We start from the raw sequence: 23,181 nt of genomic DNA, 5'->3' as shown, positions 1-23,181 counted from the left end.
GCTGCACCCGAGCGCACGCAGGGGCGCGGCGACGGCCGGGGCGAGCCGTGCTGCGGAGGGGCCGCCGAAATTGAGGAGCGGCCCGAGTGGGGGCTCAGCCGCGGGCAGACACCCGAGGGCACCGTCGGCTCGGCTCTGGAAGGGGCGCGACGCTGAAGCCCCCCCAAGCCTTGAGCGGGATGTGTGAGTTTAGCCCCGGCTCGAGGGCAGGATATGGGAGCAGGACAAAGGCAGGGGGGCGGGGGAGGAGTTGGGGACGCTGCGCCGGTGGCCGCCGCTGGAGCCCCAGCCTGGGGCGAGCTAATGGACTCGGAAACTTTCTGTGCAACTTTTGCAAAAGGGAAAATAAAAATCTGCAAGTTGTTGCAAAGCTTCAGATCGCCCCGGGTCCAGGGAGCAGAGGGAAGGGGGATAAAGCAACCTTCCCCGGACGGGAGGCGACTTCCAGCCCCGCTGAGCAGGGCAGGAGGGGGCGCCCATCCGGGAGCGCGGATAAGGGTGCTGGGGTCGGAACAGGGGAGCGCACTCCGGCCGCTGAAGTTGCCCGTGTCCACCACGCAGGGTGCGCCCTGAGAGCCGGATAGCCTCGGATCATCGCGCCGCATACGAGATGATGGATGAGCCTTGGTGGGAAGGACGCGTCGCCTCGGACGTCCACTGCACCCTGCGCGAGAAGGTCAGTCCCTCCCTACTCCTGTCATTCGCAGGGTAATTAAAGTCACTTTCGCTGTCGACTCTCAGTGTCCTCACGTCGCCCCGCGTGGGAACTTGGAACTCCCAGAACCCTTCTTTCCTCCCGCCCTTTGCCCTCTCCCGGAGTGTCTGGGGGAGAATGTGAACGCCACTGACCTAAGGGAGAAACTGGAGATTGGAGAGCTTGAAGTCGATTCTTTTGATTAGTGAGCCCAGAGATCCAGTCGATTCTTTTGATTAGTGAGCCCAGAGATCCGAACGGAGACAGTCACAGCGTCCCTAAGGCAGTGTTTCCCATAGTAGTGCCACCCGAGACTTTTTTAAATGGTACTTAAATGGGCATTTAAAAAGTAATTATTATGTATTATATTAATATGTATATATTTGTTTGTATATATATATACGTGTATATATAGGACGGAAACCCTGGTGGCATAGTGGTTAAGTGCTACGGCTGCTAACCAAGAGGTTGGCTGTTCACATCTGCCAGGCACTCCTTGGAAACTGTATGGGGCAGTTCTACTCTGTCCTATAGGGTCGCTATAAGTCGAAATCGACTCGATGGCAGTGGGTTTGGTTTTTTTTTATGTATAGGAAACCCTGATGGCGTAGTCATTAAGAGCTGGCTGCTAACCAAAAGGTCGTCAGTTTGAATCCACCAGGCGCTCCTTGGAAACCCTATGGGACAGTTCTGATCAGTTGGAATCGACTCGGGGGCAGTGGGTTTGGTTTATAATATATGTATTTATGTATACATATGAAGTTTTGTATGGGGTATATGATGCTGATTTTCCATTTATTGTCATGTAGAGCATTTCCTTTTAAAATATATTTAGGTAAAAGTAGTGACTCGAAATAAAGAAACATTAGGTAAATGTACAAGGAATACATATGGCAAAAAAAAAAAAAGTCTGCAGAATAGGACTGAAAGATTGCAATTTAAGAAGCATCAGTCTGGTTGAAAGGCTACAAAACCAGGAGGATGAGTGGAGAAAACAAAAACTCCCCTGCCGCTTTGCCTCCTGTGGCAGAAGGTGGGGGCAGCTGAAATGTGATCCCTGCACCCCCTCGCCCCAAAGAGAGAAGGCCTTGGGAACGTGGAAAAGTCCAGGTGGGCAGAAAGCACAGACCCGTGTGTCTTACCTCCTGTCCCTGGGCAGGAGCTGGGAAGGGTGGTTTGGAGGACAAGTGTAAGGTAGGGGAAGGAAAGATCTTAGTGGGGCACCTGAGTGCCTGCACAGACAGGTCCTGCATCCAGCCCATTTGCACCAGGTGTCTGTGGAGCTCTGCTTAAAAAGTAGCCAGCTACTCAGGGCTTTTTCCTCTTCCAACCAAAGTCCTTGGGTGGTGCAAATGAGTAACACACTTAGCTACAAACCAAAAGGTTGGAGGTTCCAGTCCACCTGGAGGTGCATCAGAAGAAAGGACTGGCAATCTACATCCAAAAAATTAGCCATTAAAAACCCTATGGGACACAGTTTTACACTGACATACATGGGTTCTCCATAAGTCAGAATTGACTAAATGGCTTTTTTTTTTTTTTTTTTTGTCAACCAAATAAATTCTTTGTCTTTTCCTGTACCTACTGGTCTTTCTCTATCTTGCATTTTTTTTGTCCAGGCTGTATATTGTCTCTGCTTCCGTTGGTCTTCTTCCCCCAGCAGAATGGTTCCCATTCTAGGCATCTAGAGAAGTCCAAGTCTTGGTGGTTCGGTTAAAAAGCAGGGGCAGTGGGGTGTTAGACTGGTTAGTGTGGGCTTGGTCCTTTTCTGGAGGTGCTGGCTGAGTGGAGTTATCGACAGCTGTTGTGAAATTGGGTTCCTTGTTTATCCATAGGCTCTGAGTGGTTGTCATTTTTATTCCTTTTGGGAGGAATGGCTTTGACCTGATTTGCCCCTTTCTAGCAGGAGGGATTTCTGAGAGCAGTATAAAATCAACCAGTTCAAAAGGCAAGGGGGCGGGGAAACTAGATTATTGGCAAGGGAACAACCAGAACGGAAATAATGGGAAAGTTGACATACTGTGAAAAATGTAACCAATGTCACTAAACAAACTGTGTAGAAATTGTTAAACGTGAACCTAATTCTCTGTTAACTTTCCCCAGAAATACAGTAAAATGTTTGAATGTAAAAAACAAACAAGCTGAATTTAACACACATGCACGCACGCGCGCGTGCACAAACCAACTAGCTTGGCTGCCTGAGAATCCCGAAATGAGCAAGGGGGTTCTAAACGCCCCTCCAGCTGCTCAAAGGAGCAGGGAAAGCAGTTACCCATTAATTGTACTTTACCCATACCGCTGGTTCAGTGGTAGAGTTCCCACCTTCCATGCAGGAGACCTAGGTTGGATACCTGGCCAAGGCACCTCATGCCCAACCACCACCTGTCTGTCAGTGGAGGCTTGCATGTTGATGTGATGCTGAACAGGTTTTAGCAGAGCTTCCAGACTAGGAAGAAAGCTTTCTGAAAATCAGCCAGTGAAAACCCTGTGAATCATAACAGTCTGATTTGCAACTGATCAGAGGGATGGCATAGGAGTGGGCAGTATTTTGTTCCATTGTGCATGGGTCGCCATGAGTCAGGGACAGACTCGACAGCCGCTAACAATAACAACCACCCATGCCATCATACTATATTCATTTGCTATTGGGCTGCCACCATTTGAGGGAAGTCGGGCTTGTCCTAGTTTTATAGGTTAGAGAGACAAAGCTCAGGGGCTGGTATGTGCAGGGTCACCTCTGACTTGAAGCTGATTTTAATAGGACAAATTGCAAGCTCCTTTGGTCATAATGTCCTGCCTTCCCAACGTGCTGTTAACTATTTCTCTCTTTTATTTCCTTTGAAAGAACATGATGCTGCTTGAGAAAACTTGGCTTAATAAAGACTTGGCAGAGAGACGTGAAGGCTAGGGGGAACCTAGCCTTGCCTTTCTTGTGGAATGAAGGCTGAGCCTTTGTTTTTCTCAGACAGGGCACTTTTTTATTAAACATCTGCTCAGATAATAACTTTGTAACAATGTAGAACACCTTGACAAGTGTCTGCCACACAGACACCACTATTTGTTGAATGTTGCTGGATGAGTACAAAGCATGTTGATATATATGTTGTCATGGAAGCATGAGCAGTTATCTTTATTTGACTGATGCAGGAGGGGAGGCCCTGAGAAGCTGAGATTCAGCGGACATCACCAAGATAGTGAGAGCCCCACTCTGTCAGATTTGAGGTTCTAGTATAGCATCATATTACAGTGTGTAAAATGGGCTGCTGTGCAAAGAACCAGTTTTGGTGTTAGATGCAAACTAGTAATAGAGGCGAAACCTTAAGCTGCTTGTTCAACCTCTCTAAATCTGGCCCTCTGTTGTCCGTTCTTCCCATACACCTGGCAATTAGGTCGTGTCACTTCCTTGCTTAAAGACCTCTAGTGTCTTCCCATACAATAAAGTTCTTAGTCCTTACCACTATCTGTAATACCTGATACAGTCTGACAGTTGTCTGCTCTCCAGTCCTGTCTCTGACCCCCTCCCACTCTGATTACTCTTCAAGCTCCATTGACCTTTCTGTTCCTTGAACATGTCAAGCTCATTTGTGTTTCAGGGCCTTTGCACTAGCCATTTCCTTTATTTGGAATCTTCTTTACTCTCATCTAAATTTGCTCCTTCATGTCACTCTATCAAACCACCCTGTTTTATTTTCTTTATAGGGCTTACCAGCATCTAGAATCATTTTCTGCTTATTATAGATTCACACACACTAGAATACGTTATCCACAAGAAGAAAACTGTGTCTGTCTTGTTCAGTGCTGGGGCCTAGGTTCCTAGAACAGAGCCTCCCCGATATGTGTGGAATGTGGAGAAGAATGAGTATATCAATCTGCTTTAGTTTCTCTTCTCTAAACTGGGGAGGAATGTTAGGATTCAATGAGAGGACCATGTGAGACACATGGTAGGTACATTCTTGGGTGTGGATCCTTTGTGGTTACGATTGCTGTGCATGAGACCAAGACCAGCAGCCCCCTACACATGGTGCATGCTCAGGTAAGACTTGGGTCTATGACCACCCTTCAGGGGGCTCACAAGTGGGATCAGTTACCCTTGTAAGAAAGCCATCACTCCCCATAGGGTGGATGATGGGATTGAGGCTGGGAGAGGCAGCAGTTTGCCCGAGCCCATGAACCTGCTGAGGGGCTGGGACCCAGGAGCTAAACCCCATTAGCAAGATCTAACCAGCCAGGCTAAAGCCCTCCTGACTGACCCATGGGGGAATGGAACCTTCCTCCCATCCGAATCCTACTGGAATAATCTTTCCTCATCCTCCCTTTCTGGTCTGGCAAGCATCTATATTATATACTTAAATTCTTCCTTTGATCAAAATCCTTCCTGGCCCTATTGCTTCTGCTCAAGCAGACGTAGATCCCCCTCCCTCTGGCTGCCCCCAATCTGACCCTTCTGCTGGGGGCATGGTGTGCCAGCCTGTACATGAAGTCGGGTTTCTTACCTGATACACTTGTGACCCCTGAATCACTTCATTGAACATGAGGGAGGAGCAAGAGGGACAGGCCATCACTAGGCCATTGGGGACCATGAAGCTGATAGGGATGTTTTTCTGGTAACCAAGGCTCTGTCACCATGAGTATTCAGATGAGAACTGAGAGTCACGTTTGTTTTTCTCTGAATGATGCGTCCCCTGAGTTTAAAATTAGTTGGGTCTTAAACCTAACAACTGGCAGGTTTTGGCAGGATCTGGGTGTACATGATGGAATTAGAGCTTAAGGACCACCTTTCTTATCCTTCAAGCCTCTCTCCCCTCTGCCATGTGTCACGGCCAGCCTCAGGCTTACTTCTCTCATGGTGCTTGTCACCCTGGCTAGTAACTCTTGGTGTACTTGTCCTACCTACTGGACTGAGTGCTCCTTGCAGGCACGAGGTGTGTCTTGCATCCCTAGACCACCGCCTGGTGCAGAGGGGCCTCAGAGTGCCCAATGCCTCACCTGATACAGGCACCGGCAGTGTGAGAGCATGGATGCAGGGACCAGGCTCAGATGTACTCTTCTTCTGGGACATGTTGAATGGGTGTGCAAACATTCCCAGGGATCCTAGGATGAGCCCAGATAATAGAGACCTGGACTGTCCCTCCCAGACATCTTACAAGTGGTTCCATTTTTCTTCCTGAATTTTATCTCCTAATGAGCAGCAGAATACATGGAACTTAGTCTTATCTCCTTTTGATTTATGTCCATCTTACACACAACCTTCACTCTCCAATTAGGAGAAAATGGTTATACTAGGAAACAAAGACAATGTTTAAGGACCCTCACTTGTGTGATTTAAGGCCTCTTGGACATATGGAAGACTTTCTGAATAGAGTGGCATTTGGAGTACTTGGCAGAAAAAAAATCCTTCCCTCCCAAAACCATGTTGACAGGCTGTGCTTGACAAACCTGGTAGCTTTATCTTCCTCGGTTTTGCAAGCCTTTGTGCTAAAGGCCTCCGCCTCCTTCTCCACCAGGTTTCCCTTCTCCCAAGCCCCAAATCACATGACACCTTATATGTTCTCCTCCTGCCCCAGATTTTGAGATCTGCAGAGCACCCCCTAATGTGTTTTTCCCACTTCCAGAGGTGGACTTCATTGCAAGTCAGAGGATTATCACTATATGAGACTATGTTTCTTGAACCAGTGGGCTAATAAAGGACATTTTCACTGATGTGTGACTAAATTTATATGTACATCTTCCAAAACAACAACACAAATTGGTTTAGTGACGATAATGTTAGTGTCTGCTGTTTGTTGAGTGCTAACTGGTACTGTGTTCCGAGCACTGCTCCAAGCGTGCCCATGTTTTATCTCATTTAATCTTCACATCAGCCTTAGTGCTGAGATTAACCCCATTTTACAGACGGGGGAACTGCGAGGCTCAGAGGGCATGAGTGACTAACAATCTAACAGCTGATTATATGAATGAATATATTATAATGAATATATTATATTGACTGTCAACTAAGGCAGTCAGATTCCAAAGTCCGTGCAGTGTAATAAACCACTATATTATAGTTACTCCTGTATATTTGAGGGAAAAAAATCCATTTTAGCAGAGAATGGAAGTACAAGTCAGGGAAAAATCAAGGCTCTGTTCTCTCTAACACTGTAGCTCTTGTGTTGTAGTTTTTCCATGGTTTTCCAAGAGATTGTTGTTGTTAGGTGCCATCAAGTTGATTTTGACTCATAGTGACCCCATGTGACAGAGTAGAACGGCCCTACAGGGTTTTCTTGGCTGTAGTCTTTACAGAAACAGGTCTCCAGGTCTTTCTCCTGCAGAGGAGCTGGGTGAGTTCAAACCGCCAACCTTTCAGATAGCAGCCAAGTGCTTAACCATTGTGCCACCAGAATGATTCTCCCTAAACCACTCTGAAAAGCTAGCAGCCATGGGCATGGGCCGTGCTCTGGGTTGTTTGGAGGTACAGGGCATCCCTTATTTGGTGCAGGTGGCTGGCCAGTGCCTCACCTGTGTGTGGTGCATCCTACCTTGAAGTGATGTGGCTTCTGCCATTACCTGGGCCTGGGCTGGGCATGGTAGGCTGTTCTATCTTGACAGAGAAGGGGACACCTCTAGGCCTCCGTCTTTTGCCTGAATCCTGACAGCTGATTAGTGGTAGACTCTCATTCCAGCAAACTCCTGGGCCTCTGGGTTAAAAGTGCGGCATTTTCCAGTGATCACGAAAGCTTGTATGTCGTTTTTATTTCTCTCTTCCAACATTAATATTTTTTCTTCTCATTCCTCCTCTAAATTCCTTAAATTTCCCCACTACAAGGCTGACAGTCTGTCTCCGTATAGAAAGTAGTAACCCAGGTCCTTGCTCAAGGTAGGGATCAACGATTTGGCTAGGCCATCCCCCAACTGGCTTTTCCACCCCCTTCCTCTCCTATTTGGGTTTCTGTATCCACAGGATACAGTTGTCCCCCCAGCATGAGACATACCCAGAGCTACCAACGATGAAGTGTTCCAGACAACAGGGACGGGACGTCACTGCCCAGTTTGGCTCTAGGATTGTGTCCTTTAGGCTTTTCAGACACAAATGCTGGTTTTGAGAAGCACTTGCATAGTGACAGGGCTGTCTTGTGATTTTCAAGTGAGACCCTAACAGTTGTCCTCATGGTCACGCCGGAGGTGAGGGTACTCAGGCTCACAGTCTAACATTCGAGGTTGGTTTGGGCTGCGCCTGGAGGTGTATGCAGATAGAGGATGGAAGATGGATTAAGAAGGACTGAAAACAGAAAATTGGGTTGGGAGGTTGGATGAGATGACTTTCAAGATAGCTGCCAGCTTTGTGACTGCCCGACTCCAGTGTAGAAAGCTGGTGACAAAACCAAATCTGAACACTTTTGCCTTTAGGTGTTAGAGCTCTGAAGCGCTCAGAGTGCTTGCAATACCCATCCAGACTTGGTCATGGTGCACCTTATTTGCAGGAGAATCGATTTTCTTCAAGCCTCCTTCTCTCCTGTAAAATGGAAGTGGTCCCTGTCTTGCCTGCCTCCCAGGTGTCCCAGGGACAAGATGGGCATAAGTTACTCTTTCAGCCTCTGGGGCTTCCGGATTGTGTGGTGGGAAAGGGATTTGGCCGAGGAAGCCTGCTCTCCAAGTGGGGAGGACATCTGAGCCTTTGAGCTGGCCTTGTGCCCTTGCCCTTGACTTATTCTTTGTTTTCCTAGCTCACTCATCCTCTTGGGTAGAAGGAGTGCAGCCAACGATTCTCTAGTGTATCTGAGCACCTGACAGAAAGAGGTGACATTGTGTGTCTGCTTTTTTCTTTTTCTTTTTTAATACTATCTTGCACACACACATACATACACAAAGCTTCTTTTGTTTAGGAAACTGCAAAAATAAATACAAGTGAAGGTCATGGAAGCTCCATAGACACATCCAGACTTCCTGAGGGACCAAATTGCTGGGCCAAAGGCTGTGGGGGCCATGGTCTCAGGGAACATCTAGCTCAATTGGCATAACATAGTTTATAAAGAAAATGTTCTACATTCTACTTTGGTGAGTAGCATCTGAGGTTTTAAAAGCCTGTGAGTGGCCTTCTAGGATACTCCATTGGTCTCTCCCTTCCGGAGCAAGGAATAATGAAGAAAACTAAAGGCACAAGGGTAAGATTAGTCCACAGGACTAATGGACCACGACTTCCACCAGACTGAGTCCAGTACAACTAGGTGGTGCCTGGCTACCACCACTGACTGCTCTGACAGGGATCACAATAGAGGGTCCTGGACAGAGCTAGAGAAAAATGGAGAACAAAATTCTAACTCACAAAAAGAGACTAGACTTTATGGTCTGACAGACTGGAGAAACCCTGAGAGTATGGCCCCCGGACACCCTTTCAGCTCAGTAATGAAGTCACTCCTGAGGTTCACCCTTCAGCCAACGATTGGACAGGCCCATAGAACAAAACAAGACTAAAGAGGCACGCCAACCCTGGGGCAAGGACTAGAAGGCAGAAGGGGACAGGAAGGCTGGTAACAGGGAACCCAAGGTCAAGAAGGGAGAGTGTTGACATGTCGTGGGGTTGTTAACCAGTGTCATAAAACAGTATTTGTACTGTTTAATGAGAAACTAGTTTATTCTGTAAACCTTCATTTAAAGTACAATTTAAAAAAAAAAAGCTTGTGAGTAGCCATCTAAGATAGTCCACTGGTTTCACCCCTTCAGGAGCAAGGGAGACTGAAGAAAACTAAAGATACAAAGGAAAGATTAGTCCAAAGTACTAATGGACCACAACTGTCACAGCCTCCATCAGACTGAGTACAATACAACTAGATGGTGCCTGGCTACCATTACCGACTGCTCTGACAGGGATCCCAATAGAGGGTCCCAGACAGAGCTGGAGAAAAATGTAGAACAAAATTCTAACTCACAATAAAAGACCAGACTTACTGTCCTGACAGAGACTGGAGAAACCCTGAGAGTATGGCCCCTGGACACCCTTTTAGCTCAGTAATGAAGTCACTCTTGAGGTTCACCCTTCATCCAAAGATCAGATAGGCCCATAAAACAAAATGAGATTAGACGGTAGGGACTAGAAGGCAGGAGGAGACAGGAAAGCTGGCAATAGAGAACCCAAGCTTGAGAAGAGAGATTGTTGTCATGTTGTGGGGTTGTTGACCAGTGTCATAAAACAAAGTGTGTACTGTTCAATGAGAACTAGTTTGTTCTGTAAACCTTCATCTAAAGTATAATAAAAAAAATAGAAGTGAACAGAAGAAAGTAAAATTTCCTCCGCAATTATACTACTTGGAAATAATTGTTCCCAATAATAATTATTGATGTTTTTGGTGTATGTTCATCTTCTGTATGCATATCATCATTGTATGCATTTTTATTTTGAATCATTTTTAGTAAAAATGAGAAATTTCTTGTCTCAGAACACTGTTCATTTTGCAGTGTACCGTGTCCCTCTTTCCATGTCATTTGTCTCCAGCTAATTTTTGGTTATTGGACATTATTAAAAAATGGGAAACACTTGAATTGTGTTTATTTAGAATAGATAACACATGAACACGGTTTTTAAAAAATCAAGCTGTATAAAAAAATAGTGAAAGGCTTTCTTTCACCCCTGTACCCTAGCTGTCCTCCCCAAAAGGTACCGCAGTTTCTAGTTCCTCATTAATCCTTCCAGAATTATTTTGCCATAAATAAGCTTGTGTGTGTGTTTGTGTGTGTGTTTTACACACGTGATTGTATAATTTACTTACTTTCCTGTACCATGTGATTTTTTTTAATGTTGGTATGTTTTTTAATTTTATTTTTGTTGTTGTTGAAAATACACACAGCTAACCATGCACCAATTCAACAATTTCTACATGTACAGTTCAGTGAACCTGGTTACGTTCTTCAAGTTGTGTGACCATACTCACCCTCCTTTTCTAATTATTCCTTCACCATTAGCATAAACTCAATACCCCCTAAGCTTCCTATCTAACCTTTCAAGTTGCTATTGCCAGTTCGATCCCTTGTAGTTTTTTAAAACAGCAATAATACTGATATTTTAATAATTAAAAAAATATTATCGAGACCACTGAATGGAACTCCATGAATAGAAGGGACTTTTGTCTTTTCTGCTTATTTTAACAGTAGTGGTATATAGTGGGTCCTCAGTAAATTTGTATTGAATGAATGGGATCTTTCCTTTTGATCATTTTCTATTCATATATATATACATTTTATTTTACAAAAGTGCCATTGTAGTATGTTACAGTCCTATAATTGATTTTTTTCCTTCTCTGTATATATTAACACTCTAGGTCATTAACCCCTCTTCTGCAGTATCAGACGTGATGTTTTATTGGCTATACCGTGACAGTACATTGTTGGATGTGTAGGTGGAGCTGCCAGTTGTTATCTATTTTTTTTAACTTGAAGCATAGGTTTTATACAGGACAGTGTATAGATCTTAAGTATACATACAGTTCAGTGAGTTTTGATAAATGTAAAAAACGATGGTGAGAATGGCGCAGGACTGAACAGCGTTTCGTTCTGTTATATATAGGGTTGCTATGAGTCAGAAGTGACTCAGTGACACCTAACATACATTCATGTAACTACCAACCATAGTCAAATTACGGAACATTGCCATTGGCCTAGAAAGTTCCCTCCTGCTCCTTTCCAGCCAGGCTACCCAAGTTCCTTCCCCTAGCCCTGCCCTAGGGAATCACCAATTGGCCTTTCTGTCACCGTAGATTAGATTTCTTTTCTGGAGTTTCACACAAATGGAATGATATAGTATGTACTCCTTTGCAGCTGGAGCCCTGGTGGCACAGTGATTAAGAGCTGCAGCTGCTAACCAAAAGGTTGGTAGTTCGAATTCACCAGCCACTCCTTGGAAACCTTATGGGGCAATTCTGCTCTGTCCTATAGGGCCACTATGAGCCGGAATCGACCTCAACAGCGATGGCTTGGGCTTTTGCGTCTGCCTTTTTTTTTTTTTTTACTTAGCATAATGTTTTTGAGAGTCATCCATGTTGTTGGATCTACTAGAAGTTTCTTTTTATTGCTGAACAGTATTCCATTGTATGAATATAACACAGTTTGCTCATCCATTCCCCTACTGACGGCCTTTTTGGTTGTTTCTAGTGTACCATGTGGTCTTACATAGCACTGCAGAGGTGATCCTAGCCTTATGTTCGTGAGTGTGCTCAGGAGAATGAATTCCTCAAATGGAATTACTGGTCAAAGGGTATGATTTTAAGCACTTTGCATATCACCAGTGTATGGTATCCAGGGGTGCTGCAAAAACTACCACAAAGAGGGGCGGCTTAAAAGAACAGCAATTTATTGTCTCACAGCTCTGGAGGCTGGGAGTCTGAATTCAGGGTGTGGATTCCTTCTGAGGCTTTGAGGGAGAGTCTCTTCCGTGTCTCTCTCCTAGCTTCGGGTACCTCCAGCCATCCCTTGACTTGCAGCTGCAGCATCATATGGCATCCTTTGTCTCCCGGACTCTAACGTATCTTCTCTTTTATAAGGACATCAGTCCTATAGGATTAGGACCCACCCTACCCCTGTATGACCTCCTGTTAACCTATCTGATAACATCTTCAAACACCTATTTCCAGACAAGGTCACTTTCACAGGTACAGGGCTTAGGACTTCAGCATATCTTTTGAGGGTGACACAATTCAATCCATACAACCAGTTAATAAATTCCCAAAATATCGCACCAGTTTAGACTTTCCCTCGTGGTGTGGTGGGTAGAGTGCCTGGTTTGCTAACCCTGGATATTATTCTTTAAAAAAAAAACAATGCTATTTAGATAGGTCCCCAAATGATGTCTTGTTTTAATCATTGTCTGTGTTTAAAAAGAGTGGGGACTCAGAAAGAAAACCACCAGCAGGTAGAAAGGGGAGTGGTGTGGAACTCTCTGATTGCTTTCCAGGATCTTTGGGGTCCCATCTGGCAGCAGGGTGCCGGTCTGAAACCCATGAAGGGGGGCTGGGAGAGCATTGTTGGGATGACCTTCAGTCCTGGCGAGAAGACTCCTGTGCTCCTTCTCAGCCCCTCTTAGTCATTGCAGGGTGTGCTGCTTCCTGCTCCCCAAGTAGCTGTAACTGAATCCCTAGAAGGCAAAATGTGAATTGCCTTTAGGCCCTGGGTCCCATGCAGGTTGTAGGTCACTGGAGCAGATGGTGCAGGAGCCTGGGCATTCTTGTGATAGGGACGTCCATGCTCGTACTGCCAGCTGCTTAGTCTAGAAGTCATCCAGTGACTTGGGTGGGTAGGTTGGGGAGAGACAAGGAGGGGAAGCAGGATGTCTTACAGAACAGAAGCTCAGGAAAAATTGGAAAGAGTGTAAATGCTGGTCAGTAGAGACTTGGTTGCACTATGGCTCATCCATACACTGAAACACCATGGCGTCATTAAATGAGACATGATAGATAGCTACGTACTTCATCACAGTGGGTTGTTCGGATCATTGTAAAAAATCTATCCCAACGGTTCAGAGCACTTTGGACTCTTTTGGAGTTGACCACTGTTGTTTTTTTCCTTGTTTTGTTTTTCTGAATTTTTTTATTGTAGAAATTTTAAAAGAGATACCAAAGCAGAGAGGAGTAGAGTGAATCCCCATATACCCTCCACCCAGCTTCAGGACGTGTTTCATCTGTCCCCCAGAAATCATGGCATTTCCTCCATAAATAGCCACCAACAGGGCTTTTTGAAGAACATAATGACTGTGCCATTATCACATCTATCAAAATTAATTAACATTAATGCATTACTGTCCTCTACTGCCCACTCTGTATTCTGTTTCCACTAGTTGTTTCAAAAACCATTTTTTTTTAGTTGGTTTGTCCAGATCATGATCCAGACAAGGTCCACACATTACATTTTTTAAATGTCTCTAAGTCTTTTAGGAGCCCTGGTGGCACAGTGGTTAAGTGGTTGGCTGCTAACTGAAAGGTTGGTGGTTCGAACCCACCAGCGGCTCCGAGGGAGAAAGATGTGGCAGTCTGCTTTCGTAAAGATTTACAGCCTTAGAGCCCTATGGGGCAGTCCTACTCTGTCCTGTAGGGTTGCTATGAGTCGGAATGGACTCGACGGCAACTGGTTTGGGTTTGTTTTGGTTATCCTCTCATGGTTCTTTACCTCCCCCCACCTTTATTTTATTTTTCATGCCATTGATTTGTTGGAGAATCAGTGGCGTTTGTCCTGATTATTTGTCCTGGTTAACGACCCCTATTTTTTTGTTTGGCTGATTACTTCCTCACGGTGTCATTTCACTTCAGTTAACCACTACTAACAATTTGGTTTATACACTTCCCTAATCTTGTGGGATTATAATATGCTGTAACCTACTTGTTCCCTAGCTTCCAGCTGAGACTTGACTTCCTCAGAGAAGGTCAGGCAAATGTGACTCCCAGGGCAGGTCAGGGCTGGGTCACTGGTTACGTGCTCACACACTACCCTTGGCTGCATAGCACTGAGCACAATTTGTAATTATACATTTATTTATGCAGTTATTTCCTTTAGATCTGCCTTCCTGTCTGCGTGGTAGGCCCATGGGGGCAGGAGCTGTCTCCCCAGTTCTGAGCAGAGTAACTGTTGCATACGAGGCCCTCAGTCAGTATGTGCTCATCACAGGCATCTTATCTGGGGTTTGCGCATTACAGCCCACAAATCACCTTCCTGCGCCTCACTGTCGAAACAGTCTTGGGGGGTAGGTTAGCAGCTACCAGCAACCCCATCATGCTGGTAGTGAGATGACCTCCCAGGGCTTTAGCAGTTTGGCCTGGGTCACCCTATTTAGTGGGAGAGTTGAGGCCTTAAAACCTTGCAATCTCTTGCCAAGAGTCTTACCTTAGATGAGACTCGCACGCGCGCGTGTGCGCGCACACACACACAGCAGAGGGATTGCAAGGCAGCCTTGAAGCCAGTGATGGTGTAAAAGAAACTTCGCCTCAAGCTCAGCAGACACCCTGGGAAGTCCCTGAGTGAGGTGAGAAGGTGGGGTTCATGGTACAAAGCTGTACAACTTGACTGAGTTGTAATCTCTCTTGAGTCTCTTTTTGTGTGAGCTTTCTATTTTCAAATAATTTCACACTTAGAGAAGTGTTGCGAGCGTAGAATACAATTCTTAACATTTTACCATATTTGCCTTCTCATTCTCTTTTTTATATTTTATGCACTTTTTTTTTCTGGACCAGGTTGTAGACGTAATGCCTCATTTTACTTTAATATGTCAGGTGCTATTTCTCATGGTTACTTTTAAGGTTGACCATGAAGAGGTTTCTGGGGGAATTTTTGTCAAGCCGCTTAGGGACACTTCCCCAGGTGTCAGGAATCTCCCAAGAGGCACGTATCGGAAGCAGGGCATCAATTCAGCATCCTGGTTAGGAAGGAGGAAGCCAGGCAGTTGCGGGAAGGCCTTGATGACCTTAGTCCAGGGAAGGCAGAGCCCTGGCTGATTTCTTCCCACAATCTTCTGGGCTTGGTTGGCAAACAGCACTGTGAGGTGGGCCTCTTCACCCAGCAGTCCTTAATGAGCCCAGTTTAATGAGCCCCACAAATAACCTGCAGACCCAGCAGAGGTGCTGCCAGGGGTGAAACCACAACCCAACCCCTGCCCTGAGGGCTTTTAACCTCTGGGTTGTAGTCCTGTAAAATCAACTACAGCCATATGTTAATTGCCACAATAGCCAGTTAATGTTAGTAAAAGTGCACGTTTAATGGGTGCTTATTGTCCGCTAAAAGCCTTACATACATTATCTTTCATTATCTAAGTCCTCACAGCAACTCTCTTAAGTAAGCACTGCTGTCCTCGTTTGCTGCCCATCCAGTTGGTCCCAGACTCATGGTGACGCCATGTACAACAGAAGGAGACACTGCCCAATCCTGTGCCATCCCCGTGATCCTTTGTAATTAGTTGCAGATTGGATCATAAGGTTTCCACTGGCTGATTTGTAGAACTAGATCTCCAGGCCTTTCTTTCTACTCTGTCTTAGTCTGGAAGCACCTTTGAAACCTGTTCACCATCACATCTACATGCAACCCTCCACTGACAAACCGGTAATGGCTGCGTGTGGGGTGCATTGGCTGGGAATTGAACCCGGGTTTCCTGCATGAAAGGCAAGAATTCTACCACTGAACTACCAATGCCACCTAGTAGGCACTGCAGTTATCTCCATTTTACAGATGGGACATGGCAAAGTTTGCCGTTGTTAGGTGCCGTCCGATTGGTTCCAACTCATAGCAACGCTGTGTACAACGGAACAAAACACTGCCTGGTCCTGCCCTGTCCTCACAGTCGTTATGCTTGAGCCCATTGTTGCAGCCGTTGTGTCAATCCGTCTGGCTGAGGGTCTCCCCCTTTTTCACTGACTTCTACTTTACCAAGCATGATGTCCTTCTCCAGGGATTGATCCCTCCTGATAAGATGTCCAAAGTATGTGAGAGTAGTCTCACCATCCTTGCTTCTAAGGAGCATTCTGACTGTACTTCTTCCAAGACAGATTTGTTCCTTCTTTTGGCAATCCATGGTATATTCAGTATTCTTCCGCCAACACCACAATTCAAAGGCATCAGTTCTTCAGTCTTCCTTATTCATCGTCCAGCTTTCACATGCATAGGAGGCAATTGAAAACACCAAGGCTTGGGTCAGGCACACCTTAGTCTTCAAGGTGACATCTTTGCTTTTTAACACTTTAAAGGGGTCATTTGCAGCAGATTTGCCCAGTGCAGCGGGCCTTTTGATTTCATGAGTGTTGATTGTGGATCCAAAAAAAAAAAAAAAAAAACCCACCAAACCTGTTTCCACTGAGTGGATTCTGACTCCTAGAAACCCCATAGAACAGAGTAGAATTGCCCCCATAGTGTTTCCAGGGAGTGCCTGGTGGATTCAGACTGCCGACCTTTTGGTTAGCAGCTGTAGCTCTTAACCACTGTGCCACCAGGGTTTCCATTGTGGATCCAAGTAAAATGAAATCCTTAACAACTTCAGTCTTTTCTCTGTTTATCATGATGTTGCTTATTGGTCCGGCGTGAGGATTTTTTTTTTATTGAGGTGTAATTCATACTGAAGGCTGTGATCTTTGATCTTCATAGTAAGTGCTTGGAGTCCTCTTCACTTTGAGCAAGCAAGATTGTGTCATCTGTATAATGAAGGTTGTTAATTAGTCTTCCTCCAATCCTGATGCCACGATCTTCTTCATATAGTACAGCCTCTCGGATTATTTGATTAGCATACAAATTGACCTCACCAGGTAAAATACATAGGAATCAAATCAGCTACATCTGTGGAAAGAGATGATGGAAAAACTCAATATTATCAGTCAGAACAAGGCCAGAGGCTGACTACAGAACAGGCTATCAGATGCTCATATGCAAGTTCAGGTTGAAACTGAAGAAAATTTGAACATGTCCACAAGAGCTGAAGCACAGCCTTGAATGTATCCCACCTGAATTTAGACACCATCTCAAGAATAGATTTCACGCAGTGAACACTAATGACTGAAGACCAGATGAGTTGTGGAAGGACATCATACATGAAGAAAACAAGAGATCATTAAAAAGACAGGAAAGAAAGCAAAGGCCAAAATGGATGTCAGAAGACACCGTGAAATTTGCTCTTGAATGTAAAGTAGCTAAAGCAAAAGGAAGAAATGATGAAGTAAAAGACCTGAACAGAAGATTTCAAAGGGCAACTCAAGAGGACAAAATAAAGTATAATGAGTTGTGCGAAGACCTGGAGATAGAAGACCATAAGGGAAGGACACACTCGGCATTACTTAAGCTGAAAGAGCTGAAGAAAATACTGAAGCCTCGAGTTGCAATATTAAAGGATTCTACAGGAAAAATATTAAACAACACAGAAAGCATCAAAAGAAGATGGAAGGAATACACAGAGTTACTATACCAAAACCAGTTGGTTAATGTTCAGCCATTTCAGGAGGTAGCATATGATCAGGAACTGATGATACTGAAGGAGGAGGTCCAAGCAGCACTGAAGGCATTGGTGAAAACTAAGGCTCTGGGAATTGACGGAATACCAGTTGAGATGTTTCAACAAACAGATGCAGCGCTGAAGTGCCCACTTGTCTATACAAAGAAATTTGGAGGACAGCTGCCTGGCCAACTGACTGGAAAAGATCTATATTTATGCCTATTCCTAAGAAAGACGTCAGAGTTTAGAGACTTTACATTACTTACCCAAGGCCACACAGCTATTAGGTGGCAGAGCCAAGATTCGAATCCAGGCACCCAGACTCCAGGGCTCACACTCTTAACCAGTGTACCAACAGATGAGATTTCAGTGCCTAAAGAAGTCATAGAAAGCTTCAAAGAGGAGGTACTGTTTGAACTGACTGGAAGGATGAGTAGAAGATTGCCAGGCAGAGAAAGGGGTAGGGGAAGACACCTAACCAGGACACAGGGTGGTTTGTGATAATCACCAAGAGTGACCATCAAGGGGTGGTCTGGTGAGTGGGAGTGGGTGGGAGGGAGATGAGACCAGGAACATTGGCGTTGGGAGTGGGAGGTCTCCCTAGATGTTTGCACCTTATCCTGAGAGCAAATGGAGAGCTGAGAAAGAGGTAAGTAGGGGTATGTCAGCTCACAGTGGAGAGAGGACCTGGCCTTAGAGACTAGGTATGGGTGTTGCAGTGATCCAGAGAGGTGGTGTCTGAACCAAGGCAGGTTGTGGGCAGACTTGAGAGGGTCAAAAGGACCAGTTAAGAAAGGGAGTGAAAGATTTCAAGTTTCTGAGTACTTGGAACAAAGTAATTTTCCTTTGTAGAGCACGATCAGCCTTTTTCACAGTGAGCATTGTTCTTGGAGCGCTCCTTCTGGAAGTTGTCAGTTTCTTTGCAATCTTTGAAAACTCACTGCCATCAAGTGGATTCCGACTCATATCCACCCCATAGGGTTTCCAAGGCTATAAATCTCTACCGAAGCCGACTGCCATATCTTTGTCCCAAGGAGCTGCTAGTGGTTTCGAACTGCCGACCTTTTGGTTAGCAGTCAGTCACTTTACCCACGGCGCCACCATGGCTCCATGTAATCTTTTAGGGCGCCCCAGTACCATCTAAGTTAAGTCAATGTTTAGTAGGCACCTATAATGTGCAGACAGTATTAAATGCCTTATGTTTGTGATCTCATTTGTTTAAAAAGGACCAGTTAAATATAGTAACCAAGGCAGTGGTTCTGGAACATCAGTGAGCATTCATTCATTCATCACATATTTTTTGGCAGCCAGTTGCGTGGCACGCACTGTGCTAGCCACTGGGGATGTAGTGGTGGACAAAACAAAGTTCTCTACCTTGATGGAGCTTATAGTAAGCATTGGATTCAACTGAAGCTCTTGTTAAATGTAGATAGCTGCCTAGGATCCATCCCCAAGGATTCTGATTCTGTAAATCAGGAAAGGTGCAGGAAGTTCCCATTTTACACTGGTTCTCAGAAGATTCTGAAGCATATAGTCAACTGACCACGTGCAAGAAACCCTGGACTATACTAACCTGCTTCAGTCTGTACTTTAGGGTTCAGATACCCAGGAGAATCCACAAGAAGGAATTTGGAAATCTGGGCCTGGAGCTTGAAGTCTGGAGTGAAGAGCTTTGGAGGCCATGTCAGACAGAGGAGTGGGAACCTGCAGGGTGGGGGTGTGAGGGGAGATCCAAGGACTGGACCTGTTAAACACCCAGCATGTAAGAGCGGAGCACTTCATGACCCCACGTAACGGAGGGCCCAGGAGAATGAGGGACACCCTGAACGGAGAAGGGGTGAGGGATGTGGTTACATCAGGAGACTAGCTAAAGCAAAGAGCTTGGGGACATTTTATAAAAAGGCTATGAATGTTATCTGCAGGGGTTGTTGGAGGGCACCTCGGCTTGGCGGGGAGGGGGGTGACCAGGGAGAACCATGCAGACAGGCATGTCCGTGATCACGGTTGGACGCCCCAGCAGCTGGTACGAGGGTTTAGCACAGAGTACGCAGGGTAGTTGGTGGCTCTGCAGGTTAGTGGCAAATCCTGGGCTCAGGAGGAGGAGCTTGTCAAGGAGTATGGGGGGGCGCTATTGGAATGTGGTGACTGGGGGTGACCTCCATGCTGCTGGAAGGAAGCTGCAGGCCAGACTTTAGTAGGAGGGAAGTATTAATGGCATTGCTGTCTTCAAGTGCCCCGGCCACTCTCTTAAAAATGTTGAAATAGTGTCCCCACAGAGATGTTGATTTTTTACCGAAAATACCTGCTGGGTCTCTGTGAAGCAATCAAGGCAGAGGGGAAGGAGGATGATCCACCAGCCCATTGGGCCTCCCTGGTTGATACTGTGTACATGCTGAGGCCTCTGAAGCAGCAGCCTTCCTTTCCTCCCTTCCTCTCTCTCTCTCCTCCCTTTATATTTGCAAGTTTATACTTCCCGTTGGTCACCTCGGTTGCATGTGGTGTTTCTTCACATCTTGTTACTCTTTGTTCTCAGGCTGACGTGACCTCTCTAGCTGTTTCCCAAGCAGCTGGCCCAGCGCCTGGGTGCCTGGGTCTCTGGGGAGGCAGCAGTTGGCAGCAGTGAGGGTGAGCATAGTGAGAAGCTCAGAGGCGGAGACCCTGCGTGGTTTTCTCCCAGCGACTGGTACAGGAGCACACGCTCAGGCTGTTGATGAAGCGGTTGTAGCACTGGCAGCGGTGCCACACCCCAGGACCCCGCCAGCTCCTGCATGTACGCATCCAGGATTTGCCACCGACCTGCAGCGTGGCCTTGGGCAGGTGTTCTTCTGTGCCTGTTTCTGCGTGCTAGCGCTAGCAGCCACCTCAAGAGGACGAGTGTGGGATTGGAGCTAATGCATGTAGAGTCTAAATTGAGGAGAGAGAGAAGTAGGGGTGAGTGTGTGCTGAGAAGCAAGACTGGAAGGCACGTACCGATAAACACACACACACACACACACACACACACACACACACAGTGCTTATCTCCTGGTGGTGGGATTGCAGTGATTTTAATGTTCTTTGTGCTCACCTGTATTTTCTAAAATTACTATAGTGATCAGGTATTTTGTAATCAGTTCAATAAAACTGTTTTGAGAGTAAAATAACCAAACCTAAACTATCCCATGGACACCCCAAAACATAGTGTTGAGAGCATCGGAGTCAGAAGATGCAGGTTCAAATCTATCACTTGTTAACTGGGTGACCTTAAGCAAGTTACCTAACTTCTCTGAGCTGTCCTTATCTGTAACACTGGGATGCTGATACTCAATCCCTACCTCATGTGCCTGTTGGGAGGATTAAAGGACAAAATGCATGAAAAATGCTTAGCACAATGTCTGGCAAATGGGTAGCTTTCAAATTATGTAAGACTGAATTATTTTTTCCTTTTTTTTTTTGTCGACACTATGTGTTTTCACTAATGGAAGGCATGCTTTTTCAAGAGCCCTTTCTGAATTTTTGTTATAAGATATGGATTTTGATACATATTATGTGAGACACATATGCCCTGGTGGATACCGGAGGTAGGAAATATCGGTGATACGAGGCAAAGATAAAATCGTTTTATCTTCGCTTTTTTTATTTCATGAAACATTTTGAAACATGGTATAGAGTGGCTGCTACCATGTCAGTGTTGTTGTTCCTACTTTCAGAATGTGCTGCTGATTCTACAAGATGGTATGCTCTTCCCAGGCATCTTTGTCACCCTCCTCATCTAGGTCCTCCTCCTCATTGTCAGTTAGAGAAGATAGTATAGAATTTTCTGGAGGTTTCTAAATCTCTTTACCATTTCTAAAACAGAGGGATGTTCCAGAAAAAAATAATTGTTGGTTCTGCAGAAGTAGTATAACACCTATAGCACACCTCCAAACAAACATGAGCATACACAAGGGGAACAGATTGCTTAATTCAGGCCTCCTGCTCAAATAAATAAAACCAAAGGAATTTGTATCTCAGGAAAATAACCACTACAATGCATTCTTCCATATTGCCAAAGTAGTCCTTACAGCTCAGAAATACGAAGAGCAGTTCTGGAAGACTGCAGGACAACTCACAGCTGAGCATGGGTGCTGCTACACATGTAAACAACAAATGGCGCCTAAGAATGAATGGTGCCTAAGAATAACTTACAGAATTCGTGTCTTTTGAAAATTACTACTGCAATGCATTCTTCCTTATTGCTAAATTAGTACTTACCAGCTCAGAAAGACAAAGAGCAGTCCTGGAAGATTGCAAGACAGCAACTTACAGCTGAGCCAGGGATGCTGTCACAACTGGATGCAATGAATGGCATCTGGGAATGAATGGTGACTAAGAATGAATGGCACCTAAGAATAGCTTATTCTGGTGAGAAGTACATTCTCGGGAGCACACAGAAACCAGGAAATAATACTTGGGAGGCTTATCTCCCAGTAAAAAAGGCAAGAGAGACAAAAGTTTTGCAAAATCGTTACCTCCAGGATGCAACACCTAATACAATACACTCATCTACACAGTAATGAGGCACCAACTCCCGCTTCTCCAGTTTCATGCATTTAAACAGGCGCACTAAAACCAGGGAAACTGTTTCACAAGAAACATGAGAGGTAGAAAATGTTGTGTTGGTGGGCAATGGTATATCCCTCCGGTTATGGAAGAGTTTTTATATGTGTGTGTGTGTGTCTGTGTGTATAGCTAGTTGTTGTTGAGAGAATTCCAGTTCATGGCCACTGCATGTGTGTCATCAGAGTAGAGCTGTGCTTATTGGGCTTTCAGTGGCTCAAGTAGACCGCCAGGCCTTTCTGCTGAGGTGCCTCTAGATAGAATTGAACAAACAGCTGAGTGCATTAACCATTTGCACTACCCAAGGACTCCATACATACATATACGTGTGTGTGTATGGGTACATATATGTGTATATGTACTTGCGTATGTGTATACACACACATATATATTAAAGGGATTGGGCAGGGGTGGGGGACTTAATCTTGGGTCCATGCCCTGAACCTGCTACGACCAGGCATCCAGCACTTGGCTGCTTGGAGTTTCCCTGAGCTGGCTTGGAATGATCAGATTAGTAGACATTGAGCCAGGGATTTTTGCCAGAGCCCTGCCACCAGCATCCTAAACCACCATTTCCCAGAGCATGATCTCTGGGATGGTGCTACTCTGCACCCCAAAAAAGGGGGGGTGCTATATGGATAAATAAACTTAACCTAGAGATTCCCACAGCTAAATGTATTTTTTGCCGAAGAACATTTTCAGAGCCTCTTACGTAGGTCCCTGGATGGCAGAGCTTGCACTTGTTTACTTACATAAAGGTTGACAGTTTGAACCTACCCACTGGTGTCACGGGAAAAAAGATCCCAGCCAAGACGATCATACAGAGCAGTTACATTAGTCGGAACTGACTTGAGCAGTGGGCTTGTTTGCCTTTGGCTTTAATGAGCTAATACATGATCCCTTTTAGGAAGGGGCAATGTAGTATGTGTTGTTTTCCAGATTCATGGCCCACAGATTCTTTTCTTCTTGGGACTGGTGCACCACTGAC

At 45.4% G+C, this 23,181-nt stretch overlaps 1 protein-coding gene and 1 non-coding gene across 2 annotated transcripts in view; one reads left to right on the top strand and one right to left on the bottom strand.

The window, feature by feature from the left end:
* The first annotated feature begins 569 nt into the window (after positions 1 to 569).
* CCNJL (cyclin J like) overlaps positions 570 to 23,181 on the top strand; it is a 63,043-nt gene continuing 40,431 nt past the window's right edge. The window contains exon 1 of the mRNA XM_010592275.3: positions 570 to 676. Within this exon, the coding sequence (XP_010590577.1) occupies positions 611 to 676 (66 nt within the window). The 5' untranslated portion in view covers positions 570 to 610. The remainder of the gene's footprint in view (positions 677 to 23,181) is intronic.
* Positions 15,762 to 15,832, bottom strand: TRNAE-UUC (transfer RNA glutamic acid (anticodon UUC)). Its single transcript has one exon. It is a non-coding gene; the product is annotated as a tRNA-Glu (tRNA).

Source organism: Loxodonta africana, chromosome 2, assembly GCF_030014295.1.
Source record: "Loxodonta africana isolate mLoxAfr1 chromosome 2, mLoxAfr1.hap2, whole genome shotgun sequence".
In the NCBI taxonomy this organism is placed as follows: Eukaryota; Metazoa; Chordata; class Mammalia; order Proboscidea; family Elephantidae; genus Loxodonta; species Loxodonta africana.
Note: the sequence above shows the minus strand (reverse complement) of the source record. Positions and strands in the feature narration are given on the sequence as shown.